This window comes from Hippopotamus amphibius, chromosome 6 (assembly GCF_030028045.1).
Source record: "Hippopotamus amphibius kiboko isolate mHipAmp2 chromosome 6, mHipAmp2.hap2, whole genome shotgun sequence".
Classification (NCBI taxonomy): domain Eukaryota; kingdom Metazoa; phylum Chordata; class Mammalia; order Artiodactyla; family Hippopotamidae; genus Hippopotamus; species Hippopotamus amphibius.
This window is the reverse complement of record NC_080191.1, coordinates 169684274-169704480: the sequence shown is the minus strand read 5'-3', so window position 1 is coordinate 169704480 and position 20207 is coordinate 169684274. Positions and strand designations below refer to the sequence as shown.

The 20207-nt window shown below is 34.9% G+C and overlaps 1 protein-coding gene across 8 annotated transcripts in view; it reads right to left on the bottom strand.

The window, feature by feature from the left end:
* Window positions 1–20207, bottom strand: part of DLG1 (discs large MAGUK scaffold protein 1) — a 275356-nt gene that overhangs the window by 136243 nt on the left and 118906 nt on the right. For 5 of the 8 annotated variants that reach the window (XM_057739271.1, XM_057739270.1, XM_057739274.1 and 2 more), the window contains exon 6: window positions 10623–10721. The exons of the other annotated variants lie outside the window; for them this stretch is intronic. In XM_057739271.1, the coding sequence (XP_057595254.1) occupies window positions 10623–10721 (99 nt within the window). The remainder of the gene's footprint in view (window positions 1–10622; window positions 10722–20207) is intronic. 8 annotated transcript variants of the gene reach the window in all.

Sequence of the window (20207 nt, the reverse complement as noted above, 5' to 3'; positions counted from 1 at the left end):
AACTATCCTTCAAATATGAGGGAAAAATTAAGACATTCCCAGATAAACAAAAGCTGAAGGAGATCATTACCAACAGACTGGCCCTGAAAGAAATGCTAAAAGTGTTTGAAGAAATAAAGATCTTGGTAAGGACAAATACAAAAAAAACCCTTTTATTATTTTAATAGTGTTTTGTAGCATCACTTTTTGTTATTTACATGATTTAAGAGATTAATATGTTTTAAATTATATTTAAAACATTAGTCTAAAAGCTAACTATTAGTACAGAAGTGAAGTCAACATTAGTAAATAACTAAAATCAATTACTAGTCCAGAAGCTAATATTATAGTAACTTTGCTTTGTAATTCCACATTTGTTTTCTACATAATTTAAAGGATGAATGCATTTAAAAATTGTTAGTTTATGTTTTTGTGCACACAATTATAAAGCTGTAATTCTGACATCAACAACTGAAAAGGGTGGGGATGGAACTGTTAAAAGGAGCAGAATTTTTGTATATTATTGAAGTTAAGCTGGTATAAATTCAAATTAGAGTGTTACAACTTTGGAATGTTAAATATTATCCCCATGGTAACCACAGAGAAAACAGCTAAAGAATACACACAAAAGGAAATGGGAAAGGAATTTAAACATTTCACTACAAAAAAAAATCAACCAAACGAAAAACAGGACAGTGATACAGAAATAAGGGACAAAAAACCTATAATAAATATAGAAAACAAATAGCAAAATGACAGAAGCCCCTCCTTACTGGTAAGAACTTTAAATGTAAATTGATTAAACTCTCCAATCAAACAACAACAAAAAAAACCCAAAAAACAGCAGAATGGATAAAACCACATGACCAAACTATATGTTGTCTACAAAAGATTCCATTGAGATCCAAAGACACAAACAGGTTGAAAGTGAAAGAATGGAAAAAGATATTCCAAGCAAATAGTAACCAAAAGATAGCAGAAGTGACTATACTAATAACAGACAAAATAGAATTCAAATAAAAAAAGTTACAGGAGACAAAGAAGGACATTATGTATTAATAAAAGGCTCAAACAGCAAGAAGATACAATTATTAATATTTATGTACCTAACAAAAACCATCAAAATCTATGAAAGAAAAATGACAGAATTAAAGAGTAGATAGTTCTACAATAATAGTTGGAGATTTCAATGCACACTCAAAATAATGTGTAAAATAACCAGACAAAAAATAAGTATGGAAAAAGATGACTTAAATGACACAATAAACCAACTTGACCTAACAGACATATTTAGAACATTCTGTCCAACAACAACAGGATACATGCTTCTCAAGTGCACTTGGGTCATTTTCCAGAATATACCACATATTAGGCCACAAATTAAGTCTCAATGGATTTAGAAAGAAAGTCATCACACAAAGTATCTTTTATGGCCAAAATGGATAAAGACAGTAGCAATAATAGAAGCAAACTGGAAAATTCACTAAATTGTAGAAATTAAACAACACACTCTTAACCAATGAATCAAAGAAGTAAAAAAGGAAATTGGAAAAGACAAAGAGATGAATGAAAATGAAAATACAACATACCAAAACTTATGAGACACAGCAAAAGCAGTGGTAAGGGAAGTTTACAACTACAAATGTTTACCTTAAAAAACAAGAAAGACCTCAAGTCAACAACCTAACTACAAATTAAGGAACTAGAAAAAGAAGAACTAAACCTAAAGTCAGTACAAGGAAGGAAATAATAATTAGAGCAAAGATAAGTAAAGAAGAGAATAGAAAAATAATAGAGAAGATGAGACCAATAGTTGTTTTTTTGAAAAGATCAACAAATTAACAAGCTTTTAGTTAGCTGGACTAAGGAAAAAAAGAGAAGAGTAAATTACTAAAATCAGAAATGAAAGTGGGAACATTATTGCTAATTCCACAGAAAAAAAAGGACTACAAGAGTATCATGAGCAAGTGTAAGCCAACAAATTGGATAACCTACACAAAATGGACCAACTCCTACCAAGGCTGAATCATGAAGAAAGAGAAAATTTAAATAGACTTATAATTAATAAGGAGATTGAATCAGTAATCAAAAATTTCCTGAAAAATAAAAGCCCCTGAAATCTGACTGCTTTCCTAGTGAATTCTATCAAATATTTGAATTAACATCAATTTTTCTCAAACTCTGCCCAAAAATTGAAGAGGAAGGTGCTAACTCTAACTCATCCTATGAGACCAGCACTATCCTGAGACTAAGGTCAAAGGCAAGGAAACTAAAAGAAAACTGCAGACCAATATCCCTTATGAATATAGATCCAAAAATCTCAACAAAAACTGAATTCTGCATCATATTAAAGAGGATTGTATACCCTGACCAAGTGGTATTTATTCCTGGAATGCAAGTATGCCTCAACATATGAAAACTGATCAATGTAATATACCACATCTATAGAATGAAGGAAAAAAAAATAACAAAACATGATCATCTTAATCGATGCAGCAAGTATCTGACAATATTCAACATTCTTTCATGATAAAAACATTTAACAAACTAAGAATATAAGGAAACCACCACAGCATAGTAAAGGTCATATATGAAAAACCTACAGCAAACCTCATACTTTCATGGTATAAGACTGAAAGCTCTCCCTCTAAGATCAGGAACAAGTCAAGCTGGCCCACTTTCACCACTTCTATCCAAAATAGTATTAAAAATCAGCAATTAGACAAATAAGAAAAATAAATGACATTCAAATGAGAAAAAAGGAAAATTATGTGTCTGCAGATAATATGATCATATATGTAGAAAACCCTAAAGAAACCACACAAAAACCTGTTAGAACTAATAAACAAACTTAGGAAAGTAGCAGAATATAGTCTACATACAAAAATCAGTTGCATTCCCATACACAATCTGGAAAGAAAATTACAAAAACAATTCCATTTATAACAGCATCAAAAAGAATAAAATAATCAGGAATAAACCTAGTCAATGAAGTGAAAGATTTGTACAATGAAAACTATAACACTGCTGAAAGAAATTAAAGACACAGAAATAAACGGAAACATATCCCATGTTTATGACATCTTAATACCGTTAAGATGTCAATACTACCAAAGCAATTTACAGATTTCATCCAATCCCTATCAAAATTCCAATCATGCCTTCTGCAGAAATAGAAAAACCCATCCTAAAATTCATATGGAATCTCAAGGGATCTGAATAGACAAAATAACCCTGAAAAGGACAAAGCTGAAGGACTCACACTTTCTCATTTCAAAACTTACTACAACGGTACAGTACTCAAATGTTTGGTATTAGCATAAAGGCAGACAACCAATGGACTTGAATACAGAGTGCAGAAGTAAACCCTCACATATATAGTCGAATTATTTTCAACAAGGGTGCTAAGACCATTCTTTTCAACAAACGGTGCTGGGAAAACTGGATATTCAAACGCAAAAGAATGAAGTTGGACGCTTACCTAACATCATATACAAAAATTAATTTTAAATGGATCCATGACCTAAAAAAAAACCTAAAATTATAAAACTCTAAGAAGAAAACACAGGGAAAAGCTTCATGATACGGCACTTGGCAATGATTCATTGGCTAAAACACCAAAGGCACAGGCAATAAAAGAAAATATAGACAATTTGGACTTTCTAAAAATTAAAAATTTTGTGTATCAAATGACGCTATCCACAAAGTAAAAAGGCAACCCACAGAATGGCAGAAAATATCTGCAAATAGCTGATAAGGAACCAATATCCAGAATATATAGAGAATTGCTAAAACTCAACAAAAAACCAACAATGCAAATCAAAAATGGGTAAAGGACTTCAACAGACATTTCTCCAAAGAAGATATACAAATGGCCAATAAGCACATGAAAAGATGTTCAACATCACTAATCATTTTCAAGCTGCAAATCAAAACTACAATGAGATACCACCTCATACCCATCAGGCTGGCTACTATCATCAAAACAGAATATAAAGAGTGTCGGTGAGGATGTGGAGAAATTGGAACCACTGTGTTGTTGGTGGGAACATACAATGATACATCACTGTGTAAAACAGTATGATGGTTCTAAAAATTAAGTTACAAAATAATCCAGTTATTCCACTTTCAGGTATACACTCAAAAGAACTGAAAGCAGGGTCTTGAGGAGGTGTCCATGCACCTGGGTTCATGGCAGCATTATTCTCAACAGCTAAAATGTGGAAGCAACTCAAGCTGTTCACTGACAGATGAACTAAGCAAAGTCTGATACGTACACAGAATGGGACATTATTTAGCTTTGAGAAGAAGGGAAATTCTGCTGCTACATAAGCTACAGCGTGCTTTAACCTTAAGGACATTATGCTAAGTGAAATCATCTAGCCACAAAGAGACAAACACTGTTATGATTTCACTTACATGAGGTACTTGAGTCAAAATCATAGAGACAGAAAGTAGAATGTAGTTGCCAGGGCCTGGGAGGGAGGGAGGGATGGGGAATGAAGTGTTTAATGCGTACGGAGTTTCAGTTTTGCAAGATGAAAAAAGTTCTGCAGATGGATGATGGTGATGTTCGTACAACGATGGTGATGTTCGTACAATGTGAGTGTGCTTAATACCACTGATCTGTAAACCTAAAAATAGTTAAGGTGGTAAATTTTACATTATGTATATTTTACCACAATAAAAAAAAAATGAAAAAAAAAATGACCTCAAACTAATTAAAATACATCAAACAAACACAAGTTGCAGGATATTCTACAAAACAACTAGCCGGTTCTCTTGTAAAAGGCCACACACATGAAAGACAGACTGTGTAGCTACTTCAGATTAGACTCATGAAAACTAACTGTGGTCTTGGATGGGCCAAAGAACCTGTTTTTGTTCTTCATATAAAGAACATTATTTGGGCAACTGACAAAACAGAATTATGGTCAGCAGTATTATACAAGGGTGAGTCAAAAATTATCCACACTCTGGCTGCAGAATTTATTTTAATTAACTTTTAGAAAAGACAAATACATCAATTTTCGACGTAATCTCCTTGCTTTTCAATACACTTTGTTCATCTGTCAAGGAGCTTTTGTATTCCCTCGTTAAAAAATGTTTTAGGATGAGCTGTGAGCCACGAATTCACCCATCTTCACGTGGATGGGTATCCGGCTCCCTCCTGGTGGCTAACAGTTGTGTGACATTCCTTGAACTTCTCTATCCATTCACACACGCTTATTCATGACAAAACACTTCCTCCATGCTGCACACAGTCTTCGGTAAATAATGGCACCAGGTACAACCTCAGACCACAAAAAACAAACCACTGCACGCTGCTCTTCTTTTGTGCAAATCACAAGTGGGGCATCCACTTTTGTGCGCACCACAGTTACAAATGAACCGATGTAACACATTCACACCTGCACAGCAGTGACTGGGGAGACAGTAGCCTTGAACGGAATTCGCTGATAAAACTGTGCAGCCAACAGAAGTTTTAATATAATGGGAGCGCAGACAATTTCTGACCCACCCTCATATTAATGTTATTTTCTGGTTTAGTTCACTGTACTATGGTAATACTTTTGTTCTTAGGGAAAATATTTAGTATTGTAAAGTATTAATATTTAGGGATAAGAGGGGTATGAGTAAAACTTCCTTTTAACTGGTTTACAAAAAACATCATCATAATTATAGAAAAAGAGAAATGATAAAACAGACGTGGCAGGTAACAATATTAACAATTGGGAGATGTGGGTCAAAGTATATGGAATTTCTTTGTACAATTCTTACAACTTTCTGTAAGTCAGAATTGATTTGAAAATAATACAAAAACCAAGCAACCAACCAACATAAAAACAACAAAAAATCCGAAACACAAATAGAACAGAGGCACAGCAGTCAGATATTAGCGTGTGGTTAAAAAAGGCTCATCAAGGTAATCCAAGTATACTATTCTCTTTAAGATTACTAGTAAAGTGATAAAGGTATCAAGCCATGCTTTAGATTATACTAATGATCAAATCATTTAAGAGTCAGCACTCAGATGTTCTGTGAAACTTGAACTGACCAGAAGCAACGGGATGTTCTATGCTGGATACACGTCTAATGTTAACTACTCTCTGTCATGTGAGAGTTATTGGTTAAGGTGTCTCTTTCATAAACAGAGAGTAGGCTGCCAGACGACAAGTTACATTCATCCTAGTATCTACATGACTGGAACAATAACAAATAACTAAACAAAAACCAATCCTTCCAAAGCACCCGTTTGTGTATGAACAGAGACTTTCACACAAACACAAAAAATTAGCTATAAAGCATTTTCAACAATACTTTAATTACATGATAGCTCTCACAACTGGTTTAAAAAAAGGAGGTCTAAAGAATCTGGTTTTAAAGCAGAATATTTACTCTGGGTGTATATTTAATAGGCCAGCATCATAGAGATTACATGATTCTACCTCCAGGAGGAAGAACCAGCATCTGTTATACAACTACTATGTACTCAGTTTCTATGCGGAGAAATGAGGCTGAGAGAAACCGAGTAATTTCCCCATCATCACACAACCAGAAAAGGGTGAAGCCAGGAGGTGGTAGAGTCAGGTGTCACTATAAAGTCCAAGTTCTTTCTGCAACTTCAAAGAGTCGTTCAATGTGTCTTTCTCTGAACCACTCTGAATAATAAGCATAATTCTTACTGCAGAGGGTTTTTACAAAATTTAAATGACATGATCAATACAAAAGTACTCTGAAAGTTTAAAGTTCTATAAATAATAAAAGAGTATTAAAACAATTATCATCTACCTAGCTATCTGTCTGTCCTCAAACTCACTCTGAAGCAGTCAGGGAGGCATTAGGCACCATTTTTAGATGGAATATAAAACTCAGAGAGGTCAAGTAACTTGTCTGAGTCACAAAGTAGGACTAGACTCTAAATCTAGAGTCTTCTGTCTCTATTTCTACTACATCCTGATGCATCTAAAATATAAAGTAGGAGATCTTTAGAAGAAAAATTCCATTTACTTAAAATGTTAAAATCGGGTTATTATTAGGTATGGATTTCAAAATTCATTTGGGGACAAATATTTCAATCACTTTTATTAATCTTATAATGTACATGTTATATTCAATACCTACTTATTCTGGAAAATAAGGCACACCCACAGCCTTCTCACATAAACAACATAAATTATTAAATTACTCTACATGGACCTTTGTAAGTATATTTAAAACCTAAAATGAGGCTAGGTAGTATAAATAAGCCTCTCCTGTTTACTTGTTTTTTTTAAGCCAAGATCACGTGCCAGCTGCACACGCATGCTTATTCTTTCAATCATCGTAAAACATCTCCAGTAAGTACTACTGGGTTGGCCAAAAACTTCATTCAGTTTGTTCCGTAGGCTGGCTTTAATAGTGCTTAGTTGTTTTTCACTTCCAGACAATTTTGTTATACTGTATTGTGACAGCTGTCATATCAGCATGCATTTTTTAAAAAACTTATCAAAACCTGTAATTTTTGTGTAGCCATTTTAATATTGAAGATGGAAGAAAACAAGCAACATTTTCAGCATATTATGTTTTACTATTTCAAGAAAGGTAAAAATGCAACTGAAATGCACAAAAAGATTTGTGCAGTGTATGGAGAAGGTGCTGTGACTGATCAAACGTGTCAAAAGTGGTTTGCAAAATTTTGTGCTGGAGATTTCTCGCTGGTTGATGCTCCATGGTTGGGTAGACCAGTTGAAGTTGAGAGCGATCAAATCGAGACATTCATTGATAACAATCAACATTATACCACGTGGGAGATAGCCGACATACTCAAAATATCCAAATCAGGAGCTGAAAATCATCTGCACCAGCTTGGTTATGTGAATTGCTTTGATGTTTGGGTTCCACATAAGTTAAGGGGAAAAAAACCTTCTTGACCATATTTCTGTATGCGATTCTCTACTTAAACGTACCGAAAACGCTCCATTTTTTAAAACAATTGTGACCGGTGATGAAAGGTGGATCCTATACAACAATGTGGAACAGAAGAGATAATGGGGCAAGTGAGATGAACCACCACCAACCACACCAAAAGCTGGTCTTCATTCAAAGAAGGTGATGTTGTGTATATGGTGGGATTGGAAAGGAGTCCTCTATTATGAGCTGCTTCTGGAAAACCAAACCATTACTTTCAACAAGTGCTGCTCCCAATCAGACCAACTGAAAGCAGCACTGGATGAAAAGCATCCAGAATTAGGCAACAGAAAATGCATAATCTTCCATCAGGGTAATGTAAGACCGCATGTTACTTTGATGACCAGGCAAAACCTGTTACAGCTTGGCTGGGAAGTACCCATTCATCTGCCATATTCACCAGACATTGCACTTTCGATTCCCATTTATTCTGATCTTTACAACATTCTCTTAATGGAAAAAATTTCAGTTCCCTGGAAGACTGTAAAAGATACCTGGAACAAAGATGTACCTTTTTTTGCTCAAAAAGAAAAAAAGTTTTGGGAAGATGGAAGTATGAAGTTGCCTGAAAAATGGCAGAAGGTAGTGGAACAAAACAGTGAACGTGTTGTTCAATAAAGTTCTTGGTGAAAATAAAAAATGTGTCTCTTATTTTTACTTCAGAATCAAAGGAACTTTTTGGCCAACCCAATACTATCATCTTCAGTGTTACATATGAGTAAAGAGAAGATCAGTGTTAAGTAAACTGCTCAGTTACACAGCTAGTAAGTGGTAGGACTGGAATTCTAAACCAGACCAATCTGACTCTAAGTACTTTATTTATAACTACAAGGCTATGTGATGTGTCAACAATTTCCAAGTGTAGTGTGATGCTAAGTTAGGAACACTGGAGTAAATAAGTCAGAGAACTCTGGCCAGGAAAGGACTGGTTCCCTATTGAATATCAGAACAGAAACTATTGCAAAATTTCAAAGGATTGTAGAAAACTATTTTAACATCAAAAGACAAACTGAGGGACTTCCTAGGTGGCACAGTGGTTAAGAATCCGTCTGCCAATGCAGGGGACACAGGTTCGATTCCTGCTCCAGGAAGATCCCACATGCCGCAGAGCAACTAAGCCCGTGTGCCACAACTATTGAGCCTGTGCTCTAGAGCCCAGAAGCCACAACTACTGAAGCCCACGTGCCTAGAGCCCATGCTCTGCAACAAGAGCAGCCACCAAAATAAGAAGCCTGTGCACCACAACGAAGAGTAGCCCCCACTTGCCACAACTAGAGGAAGCCCATGTACAGCAACGAAGACCCAACGCAGGCAAATAAATAAATAAGTAAATAAAATTTATTTTAAAAAAAAAGACAAACTGAGATGACAAGAGTAAAGTAAACTTTCAAATCTCCTACTTTAAAAAATATTGTACTACTAAATACTAGTTACTTGGAAAGATGTTACATTATAATATTACAATAACCGTTTGGCAGCTTACGTAGAATTTTATTTTATTTACAAATTCAATTTCTTCTCTGCAATATAGAGAAAATATCCACCTGGACCTATCTAGTCAATTCTTGGTAGTTTTACAATGATTTGACTTTTAATAATTTTCATAAAGGGTCAGAGATTATATAGAAGTAATAACATAATAACATGGATTGAAGTTTTACTGTAATAGCTGCAATGTCTCCTAGAATCCTATTTTGTATAATGTTCTTACTGATTTCACTTTTCTGGAGCAGGGAAGGGCACTGAGAGGTGAACAATCACAGCTGATACCCCATTTTTAACCCCAATAGAACTTAATTTGACACTGTGTTTTCACAGCAAAAACACCATTTTTACTAGATTTTATACTATAGACCAAAAATAATAAAAATACCTAAAGATGCACTTATTTACACTTTAAATGAGATTGAGATCTTTCACACCAAAGATCACTATTATTATACTTAATAATGCTACCGTTATTTTAACTTTGGGTGACTCGGTTGGTAGGGTAGTTAATGTCTTAATAAGCCATCCCTTGGAACCGCTAAAGCTCTGAAAGCTAAAAATGTTCAGATTCTCTGACATTTGGATATTATTTCATTTTATTTTTGACTGCTATACATTAATTCTTTAAAAAAATAAACTTCTGATTTTAGAATAGTTTTAGATTTACAGAGAAGTTGCAAAGATACCACAATGAATTCCCATATATTTTATATACATCAGCTATTATTTGTAAACAATAAAATGTGAGGTATGTTATCCTACCAAATGAAAGAAAGATGAATATTTCCAAAGAAGATAAATACATACTGGAAAACAAAATGCTATATATAAAATGACACATCCAGTACAAGATTAAGAGGACAATTATTTTTATTATCTTTAGAAAATAAAAAAAAACTTCCCAAAGCAAATAAATTTAAAAGCTATTTCAAACAGATTTACAAATATAAAAGGCATGATAAGAAATCTAAGGAGGTTCAATATGGTGAAGTTCAGAATGTTTCCTATTTCATAACCTAATAAAATGGCAAATATCGAACTCATCTTGTATTAAATACCAGATATTTAACTCCCTAAAAATACCATTTGAAGCCCAAAGTGAGTTACCAAACCTAACAAATAGTTAAAACAATTTGAAAAGAATACAAATGAAACATTAAAAACAAATGAAATTTTTATAAAGAAAAAAGAAAACTAATAAAAACCTGTGGTATGGTGGGTAGGATGACAGTATTCTCAGCAGGGACTGGCAGGACAGGGATCACAGGGACAGTGGGAGAAGAGGGAGGTACAGCTTCTGTTGGCTAAAATCATCAACGACAAAAAATCAGGAAAATTATCAAATAAAAGGGAAACAAAACAAAGTTCTCTCATAAAGATAAATTATGGTTTTCAGAAATAACTGAAATAGGTAAAGTAATACATTACTTCAATTTAAATAAGAAAACGCTCTTAGAATTATACCACCAATAATAATTTTAATGACTCTGTAGCTAAAATGAGTGACTACTCTAGCTATTTAAGTGAAAATAATAAAATAATGACTTAACAATACTCCTCCACTGGGGGACAAGACACTCACTTCATAGACAGACTACAAAATATTTCTCTAGCATTCAGGATATATTTAACTACTTTCCTCCCTGCATTCAAAGAATCAAAAGTAATTTCATTAGCCCAGGAGGTAGGCAACTGGGGCCTATAAATCCACAAACAAAAGAGTCAAAGGACTTAAAAACTGAATTTATATCATTTGAAAGTATCTGTGCTGTTAACCTCTACTATCAAGAACTGTAATAACCTGTCTTAAACCTGCCTGTAAAGTCATTAAGTGGGAACTCCAATGACATAATTTAAGCTAAAAAGTTTTGATATTTAGACTCTATTACTCTATCAGGCTTAACTCAATTATTTTAAGAACCATGTAACTGGAACCCAGAAAAGATGTCTTGTAACAAGTTCCAATCTCTATAAAGTGGATTAATTCATAAATATTTGCTATACATACCACTGACATATTTCACATACATAAGAAAAACATTAAAATCAAATCAATAAGACAATGTATATTAGAACACACTTAAAACAGGAAGAAGAAATTGCCAAACTTGAAACTATGCTTTTCCTCATTGATAAAGAAACACAAAATAAAATTTAAAAATGTTGACCTTTTGTTGTAATTGAAATCAGTCAATTAAAATTCATCAAAAATGTATGGAGTCTCTTTAATAATGGTGCTAGGATAACCAGATAGCAACATGCAAAAGAATAAAGTTAAACCACTACCTCACATTCTATACAAGAACTAACTGGAAATTAATCAATGACCTAAATATAAGCATTAAAACCATAAAACTCTTAGAAGAAAACATAGGGATAAATCTTCATGACGTTGGATTTGACAATAGATTCTTAAATATGATATCAAAAGAATAAGTAAAAAACAAAAAAACCAAATCAATTAGACTTTATCAGAATTAAAACCTTTTGTGCACCAAACGGCATTATCAAGAAAGGGAAAAGACAATGTACAGAATGGGAGAAATCTTGCAAATCATACACCTGATGATGGTTTAACGTGCAGAATATATAAAGAACTCTTATAACTCACCACGAAAAGACAATTAAAAAATGGGCAAAGGACTTGAACAGACATTTCTCCAAAGATACACAAATGACCAGTAAGCACATGAAAATACACTCAATATCATTATTCATTAGGGAAATGTAAATCAAAGTTACAACGATATATCACTTCATACCTACTAGGAGGCTGTAATAAAAAAGTGAAAACAAAAACAGAAAGTAACAAGTGTTGGCAAGGATGTGCAGAAATTGGAATCCTCAGAAACTGCTGATGAGAATGCAAAATGGTACAGTCACTGTGGAAAACAGTTTGGTTTGGCCATTCTTCAAAAAACTAACCCTTGGATTACCATATGACCCAGCAATTCTACTCCTAGGTAAATACTCAAAAGAACTGAAAACAGGGACTTGAATACTTTACCCCAGTGTTCAATGATGCATTATTCACAACAGCCAAAAGGTAGAAACAACCCAAGTGTCCATCATAGATACAAAATGTGGTATATATATACAATGGCTATTAATTCAGCCATAAAAAGGGATGAAATTCTAATACATGCTACAACATGGAACTAATCTTGAAAACATTATGCTAAGTGAAATTAACCAGACACAGAAAGTCAATATTGTGTGATTCCACTTACATGAAATATTTAGAATAGGTAAATTCATAGAAAGCAGAAGAGAAGTTACTGGGGGCCAGGGAGAGAGGAACATAGGGAGTCTACTGCTTAATGGTTACAAAGTAAGTTTGAGATAACAAAATTTTGAAAATAATCGACAGTGGTGATGGTTGTGCAACACTGGGAATGTAACTGATGCCACAGCATTGTGCAGTTAAAAAACTGGTTAAAATGGCAAATTTTATGTTATATATATTTTACCACAATTAAAAACCTCAAAAAAAATTTAATGCATGGAAACAGGTTCCTCTCACAATGCTGCTGGATATGTAACTTTATACAAACTTTACAAAAAGCAATCTAAGAAATTTTCTATAGCTTTAAAATTGTAGAACTCTTTGACTCAGTCATCCTGGAAATCTATCCTAAGGGAATAATTCAAAAAGCAAATGTCTTAATACTCAATATATTCTTTTGAACACTGTTTATACTTGGGAAAATGCAGAATATCCTAGATATAAGGTATTGGAATGGTTGAGCAAATACTGAAAATTTTGTAAGATTAAATATTATGCATCAATTAACAACCATCTGTAAGAACAGTCTGTAAGTCATACAGGATATTGCTATCACATGACTAACTAAAAAAGGAAAAATAAAACTTTTTATTAAAATAACGGAAAGAAATGTTTGAAAAGTTAACCACTGAGGGCAGGATTATGAATGGTTTTTCTCCTGTGCCTCTTTATTTCAAATTCTACTTTTCCAGTTGTCAACAATGAATACACAGTCACGCTGTAATGCAGGGTAAGGGATGGAAGATCTATTTATATTAAGAGAAAAAATTATTATGATCTTTTACCATCTCATTCTCTAGAAAATAAAACTGAAAATGTATTTCACATTAATTGTTCTAAAATGCTAACAAATTTCAGAGAATTTAAAAGACCATTAGAGTTGGAGAAGCTAGGGATCAAGTTTAACCCTTCACTTTACAACTGAGCTAAGCTCACAAAAGGTAAACTGTGAGGAATTAGGAAAAGATTTGCTAGACTACTGTTACCTGGATTTCTTATATCCTGTAGAAAATTTAAGCCATTAGATTTGGTTTCCTTTTTTCTTCCTTTTTAATGTTCCCAGTCTAAACCAGTTCCCTGTTCAGGATAATGGAAAAAGTTACGGAGATGCACAATGGTGATGGCACAACACTGTGAATGTATTTAGTGACACTGAATTAACTGTACACTTCAGAAAGCTTAAAATGGTAAAATTCTGTTATGCATAGTTTACCACAATTTTTAAAAAAAGGACATTAGGAATAAAGCCTCTGTGGGTCTTACTTGGGACTCCAGTCACCAGTTATATACTGTTCCTATACAAAAAAAATTCGAATTCCATATTATGAGCTTAAAACAAATAATTTAAATGCTAACCCATTTACAAAGGAATACTTATGACTTTTTAAAAATGTTTGAAAACCCCAGAGATTCTGACTCCTAATTCATGACAAAGAGGAAAAGATAGTTTTAAAAAAATTTAAGTGAAATAAGTCAGAGAAAGACAAATACCACATGGTCTCACTAAAAAACAAAATAAACAGAACAAAATGAAAACAGACTCTCAGATACAGAGAACAAATGCATGGTTGTCAAAAGGGAGGCAAGTTGAGGGGTAGGGTGGCGGACGAAATGGGTGAAGGGAATTAAGAGGTATAAATCTCCAGTTACATAAGTCACAGGGATGTAATACACAGCATGAGAAATAAGGTCAATAATATTGTGATACTTTTGTATGGGGAGAGATGGCTATTAAACTTATTGTGTGATCATTTCATGATGTATGCAAATGTCAAATCGTTTAGTACACCTGAAAACTAACATAATATTGTACAAGCATATTTCAATAATTTTAAAAATTGCTGAATCAACTAGATATACACATGGAAAATGAAATGAACCCTCATGCCTCCCTTACACCATACTTAAATTAATCCCATACGGCTTAATGACGTAATTAAAGAGGTGCACAAAAGCGAGGTTTCTGGAAGATAGCAATGATAGCATATCACCAGGATCTTGGTGCAGGCATAAAGACCCCCTGAACACGAGAGTACAGCCTGCTGAAGCTGAGCAGGGTGATCAGAGTGTCTGTGTACACGGAGTGGAAGGCTGGCAGCAGCCTGGCACGGGGTGCTGGGACCTGAGCACGATGGGGAGGCTACCCCACATGGGCAAGTAGTGGCAGCAGCCTGATGTGTTTCATTGGATCCCAAGTGTGACAGAGTATCTGTGTGGCAGTAGTAGTGATCTGGCGTGAAGTACAGGGGCCTCAGTGGAATATGGCGGGGATATCTCTTGGATCTTGAGCAGGGTGGGAAGGATGTCCGCCTAGAGCACTGACAGTGACAGGAGACTGCTCACATACAGGGGATTTTTGATCTAATAAACAAACATATAAAGGAGAATGGGAGCAAGGTTCCTCATGTCAGAGAATGGAGTCACAAATATGGAAAGGGAGAAAATTAGCATGAAATCCATGGTCTTAGACTAGGTTTGGAGGCATTGGTACGACTGCATGGTTTTCAACATATATAGATAAATACAGAAATAAATGTGTTTGTATGTACATATATACCCTAGCTCTGTCTACAGAGAAGACCTGGGAGCAGTAACACCTCAACAGCATGAAAATACCTAGCCCTCAGATCTTGGTTTATAAATATCCATTCTCTAATTTAAAAAAAAAAAATCAAAAAGGAATCTTTGGAGAAATGGCTGATTCCAGTGCTAGAGCCTAGCAAGTACCATATGAGCCCAGAACATTTTGCTGTTCTAGAAAATGAGGAGGTGCTCAAAGAATAATGAGGGCATGACAAAGGACACGGAAGCCAGCCTGAAGGGCTCTTATCAGTCAGACTGGGAACAACCTGAGACTCGAAATAAGTAACAATAATGACGGCATCAACCCCACTGAATTAAACAGGACTCCAAGAGTCTACACTGATATAAATAACTGCATAATAATTCAATGAATAGAGAGAAGAGAGAGCATTTCCTCAATGGAATGCCAATTAAAAAATGTAGAAAGAATGATGGAGTTACAAAATCATCATTTGGCAACCATCACAGTAATAATTTATTCAAGAAACATCAACAGGACTTCCCTGGTGGCGCAGTGGTTAAGAATCCGCCTGCCAATGCAGGGGATGGGTTCAAGCCCTGGTCTGGAAAGATCCCACATGCTGCAGAGCAACTAAGCCCATGCACCACAACTACTGAGCCCAAGCACCACAACTACTGAAGCCCATGCACAAGAGCCTGTGCTCTGCAACAGGAGAAGCCACTGCAATGAGAAGCCTGTGTACTGCAATGAAGAGTGGCCCCTGCTCTCCACAGCTACAGAGAGCCCTCGTGCAGCAACAAAGACCTAAGTCAGCCAATAAATAAAATAAAATAAATAAATAAAAATTAAAAAAAAAAGAAACATCAACAAATGTTAAAACTTCCATTGCTGCTAAATGAACCTTCCATTTCATTCTAGTGGAAGAAGGTTTGAATGGGAAACATTCACATACATGTATCTCCCCTACAAAGATTTATTAATTACAGTGAAGAAATCTAGCCAATACTATCTTAAAGTTAACATCACCTGAACAAATCGCAATCATATGCTACCTGATAGGACATAAGAATACCTCACTTCTGCAACATTCCTATCAAAGATGCATAACTTGAACATTAAATATCAGACAAACCCAAATTGAGTGATAAACTACAAAATAACTGGCTGTAGTCATCCAAAGTCTCAAAGAGAAGAAAGTCTAAAGTTTATCATTTTTTAATTTTTTAAACAACTGATAACACAAAAAACTGTACATACTTAATGTATACAATTTGATGAATTTGGACATATGCACACACCTGTGAAACAATCACCACAAAGTAAGAGATATATCGAACATCTATAAAACTTTCTTTATGTCTCTTTAATGGGGTCAGATATTAGCTAACTAATAATCCACTTTAACATAAAAAAGGCAAAGCTATATGCTTATATCAAATTTCAAGCATAAAAATTTCCTCCATTAGGCAGTTGCTCTCTAAAACCCTTAATGATAAACTATAAATTCTTTAATATTACATTTAAACCTCACTGTAATACTAGCTCTGAGCCTATTCTAAATCTATTTCCTTTCGAAAAGATCCTCTAGAGGATCTGAATATCATTTTTCAAAAATCCTAAAAAAAACTTACACCATCTGAATCCACCCCACTCACTACAGGGCACTGAGCAAGCGCTTTGAAAAAGAACATAAGCCCCTGCCTCTTCCTTAAGAAAGGAAAAATACTGCTGAGAAAGTCTTTAAAAACAAATGCATATCAGCACACACAATTTCCTAGCCACAGCCAATAACCAGTTCTGGTAACAGAGAATTACAGAACAACAAAGAACGTCATTTAGCTCATACGAAACAAAAATGCCCCCCCGCCCCCCACCCCGGCAAATGGAGGTTGAGTGATGAGGAGCAGCAGGATGTCAGATACGATAATAGAGTGAAATGAGGAGACAAGAGGGTATTTTCAGTGCAGGACTGAGAGCATGGTACAATTCTGGGGATCTGCATAAGAAGACTCTAAATTGGAAAATGTCAAACTTAAAAGACTCTGAGATAAATAATGAGGCATCAATATATAGCAACCATCATATATGAAAAGAAGGAATTCACCGTAAGCATTTTAAACTTGAAAAACCTTTACATACATATTTTATTAGACAATGTGACTTCTATGCCATCTTCCTTCTTTTGCTCCATTTGTATCACTCAATAAGATCAGCTCCAAAGAGTTTGAGTTTTTTTTTTTACTCTTGACCATGTGACTAACAACAGTCTCAGTTGTTTCTATCCATAGCAACACCATGGAATCATTAGCCTCGGGAGGCTGCCTTCAGAGACCTGTTTCCATGACAACAGAGGCTATAATATTAACACTGTCTCAAAGAACACTGCAGAAAATTGTAAATTCCCGGAAAGTAACTGGATTGTATATATTTAAAAGTACTCTTTTAATGCCAGTATCGAATTGACAGCTTTCTGAAAAATGTTTTAACTCATTTTTAGAGATTCTTGTTATTTATTCACAGCTTTACATTTTAAATTTGATGTAAGAGCTTAAAATTATGAAGGCAGTTTTTAAAAAGATTTTGATAAAAAGTGGTCTGAAGCCTCATCAGGTACAGCCACATGCTTACTGTGTACTGCTCATCTACATTTATGACTGTGTACCTCCCTCTTTCACTTCCATTCATTCAAAAATAAATGAAAAAATATATAAACTGAGTGCCCCTACCTTTAAGAAATCCCTTTCTGCTTAAAATAGCTAAAGTGGTTTTTTATATGTGCCTATGAATCCTGACTGATACAGGAAGAGACAGAAAGAACAATTAGGAGGCTGCTACGATAATTCAGCTGAGAGGTGAAGAATGGCTTTAAAGCAAATGATGGTAATTCTGAGTGTAGCACTGGTATATCTGGTAACTGATGGGAAGTTGGGAGGAAGGACTACTAAGAACAACGCCAACAATGGCCACTGAAAATTATCTTTTACATCATAGTTAGACCCAACCATAAAAGAGTTATAAGGGTTTCTGAAAGTATTTTTAAACGTTTCTCACTTATTTTCTTACTTATTAAAATGGTTACCACAGCATAAGATGAGACACTGAAGAAGGACAACTAGTACCATACTACCAGGTAATTAATAACTCTTTATATCTTACATTAACAGGTCACACAAATGGGGTAAATTGAGCTTAAAATATAAACGAAGATTCAATAAGGTCAAAATAAATTTATACCATATTTAGGGACAATGAAATATATGAATTAGCAAATCTTCTGTTATCAGTATCTCAGATAAGCAAAAATAATTACCCCATGCCACTGTTGGTCAATAAGGATTTTATTTTGTTTTTGTATGCCCTAGTTTAATATTCTTAATCCAAGTTCCTCTGTTTAAATATCTACTATGCAGTAATGAGACGTGTTTCTTTGAATAAATGTCAAAGAAGCTAAGAGGGATAGAGAAACCAGGGGAAAAATCTACAGGCCTTTTGTATGTTTACAGAAGGATAAAATACAGAACAGTAGATTTATCAAAACTCGGGGGATCACTGTACTCAAAAGGGGTCCAGTACCTTCAGAATAAAGGTGTTTTTCATTGTTTAGATCTGGTTCTTATTTGAGTCATATGTTCTTTTTGCCACAGTTACTTCAAACAAGTCCCTTCAATATAAACTCCATAACATGTTATCTGAACCAGCTGCACACGATATCCATGTCATAATTATCTCAGAAGCTAATAGCAACAAAACTAGAAATATTTTTAAACAAATACTAAGGGATTAAATACAAATTTTTGATTTTAAAATAACAAAGGGGTGATAGGAAAACAGATCTAATGATTAACAATCCTAGTACAGAAGCAAGGGTGCAAATCCATTAGTTCACACACAGAACATCTAGGTCATGAATCTATTTGTGCTTGCAAGATTCATGATATTTAGTTAAGGTATATCATCCCTTCATTACAAAAAGATGGTATTCTATCAGCATTCAGCTGACCACACTGGTAGAAGGATGAGCCAACAATTACTAAAAATTTCAAGTATCAGAGATCCACAACTTGGACTTAAAGATATGGTTACACAATTAACAAACAGGTATGAAACTACCAACTGCAATGCGCAGTCCACCACCCCCCTCCCCAGAAACACACACAACCATGGACTTCATAATGACTAACCTAAAATGGGTCCTCGACACTTCCTAGTAATCATACATTTGCCCTATTCTATTCATTCCTGTACAAGTCCCTAACGACTGAGGCCCCTGTCACCTTTCTAAAGTCACCTTCTACTCTTCTCCTCCCACTTAGCGTTTCGCCCACATTGACCTCTCTGCTGTTCTCCAGATACTCTAAACACACTCTGGCCTCAGAGTCTTTTATTCACTTTTCCTCTGCCTAGAATGCTCTTCCCCCGACATCCACATGGTCCAACTTCATAACTTCTTTTGTGCCTTTGCTCAAATATCATCCTCCAGTTGAAGATCCTTGTAGTTACTCTACTAACCCCATTCCCAACCCCACCACACACGCACAAATACACACATTTCCTTTTGCCTTCTCTTTTTACCTTTTCTCCAGCATACTACACATTTTAGTTACGTTTGTCATCTGGCTTCTCCCCCTTTAATATAAGCTCTGTAAGAGTAGGGATTCTTGTTCCATTTACTCCTGTATGCCCAGTGCCTAGAATAGTATCTAGCACACAGCAAGTATTTAATACATATTTGTTGGATGAATGAAACCATGTGATTGCCAAAAGAGACTGCGTTCATCAGCACTCTAAGATGATAACGTGACTCGGGGAACAGACTGTGTACATCCATCCCCCGCTGCCCCCTTTCACGTTACACACACAGCAGATACTGCCAAAAGATTCGGTGTGCCTGGGCAGCCACTAACAATCAGAAAGTGTTCAAGATGGTCTACCATGTGATGACCTTAGAAGTTTCAAAAT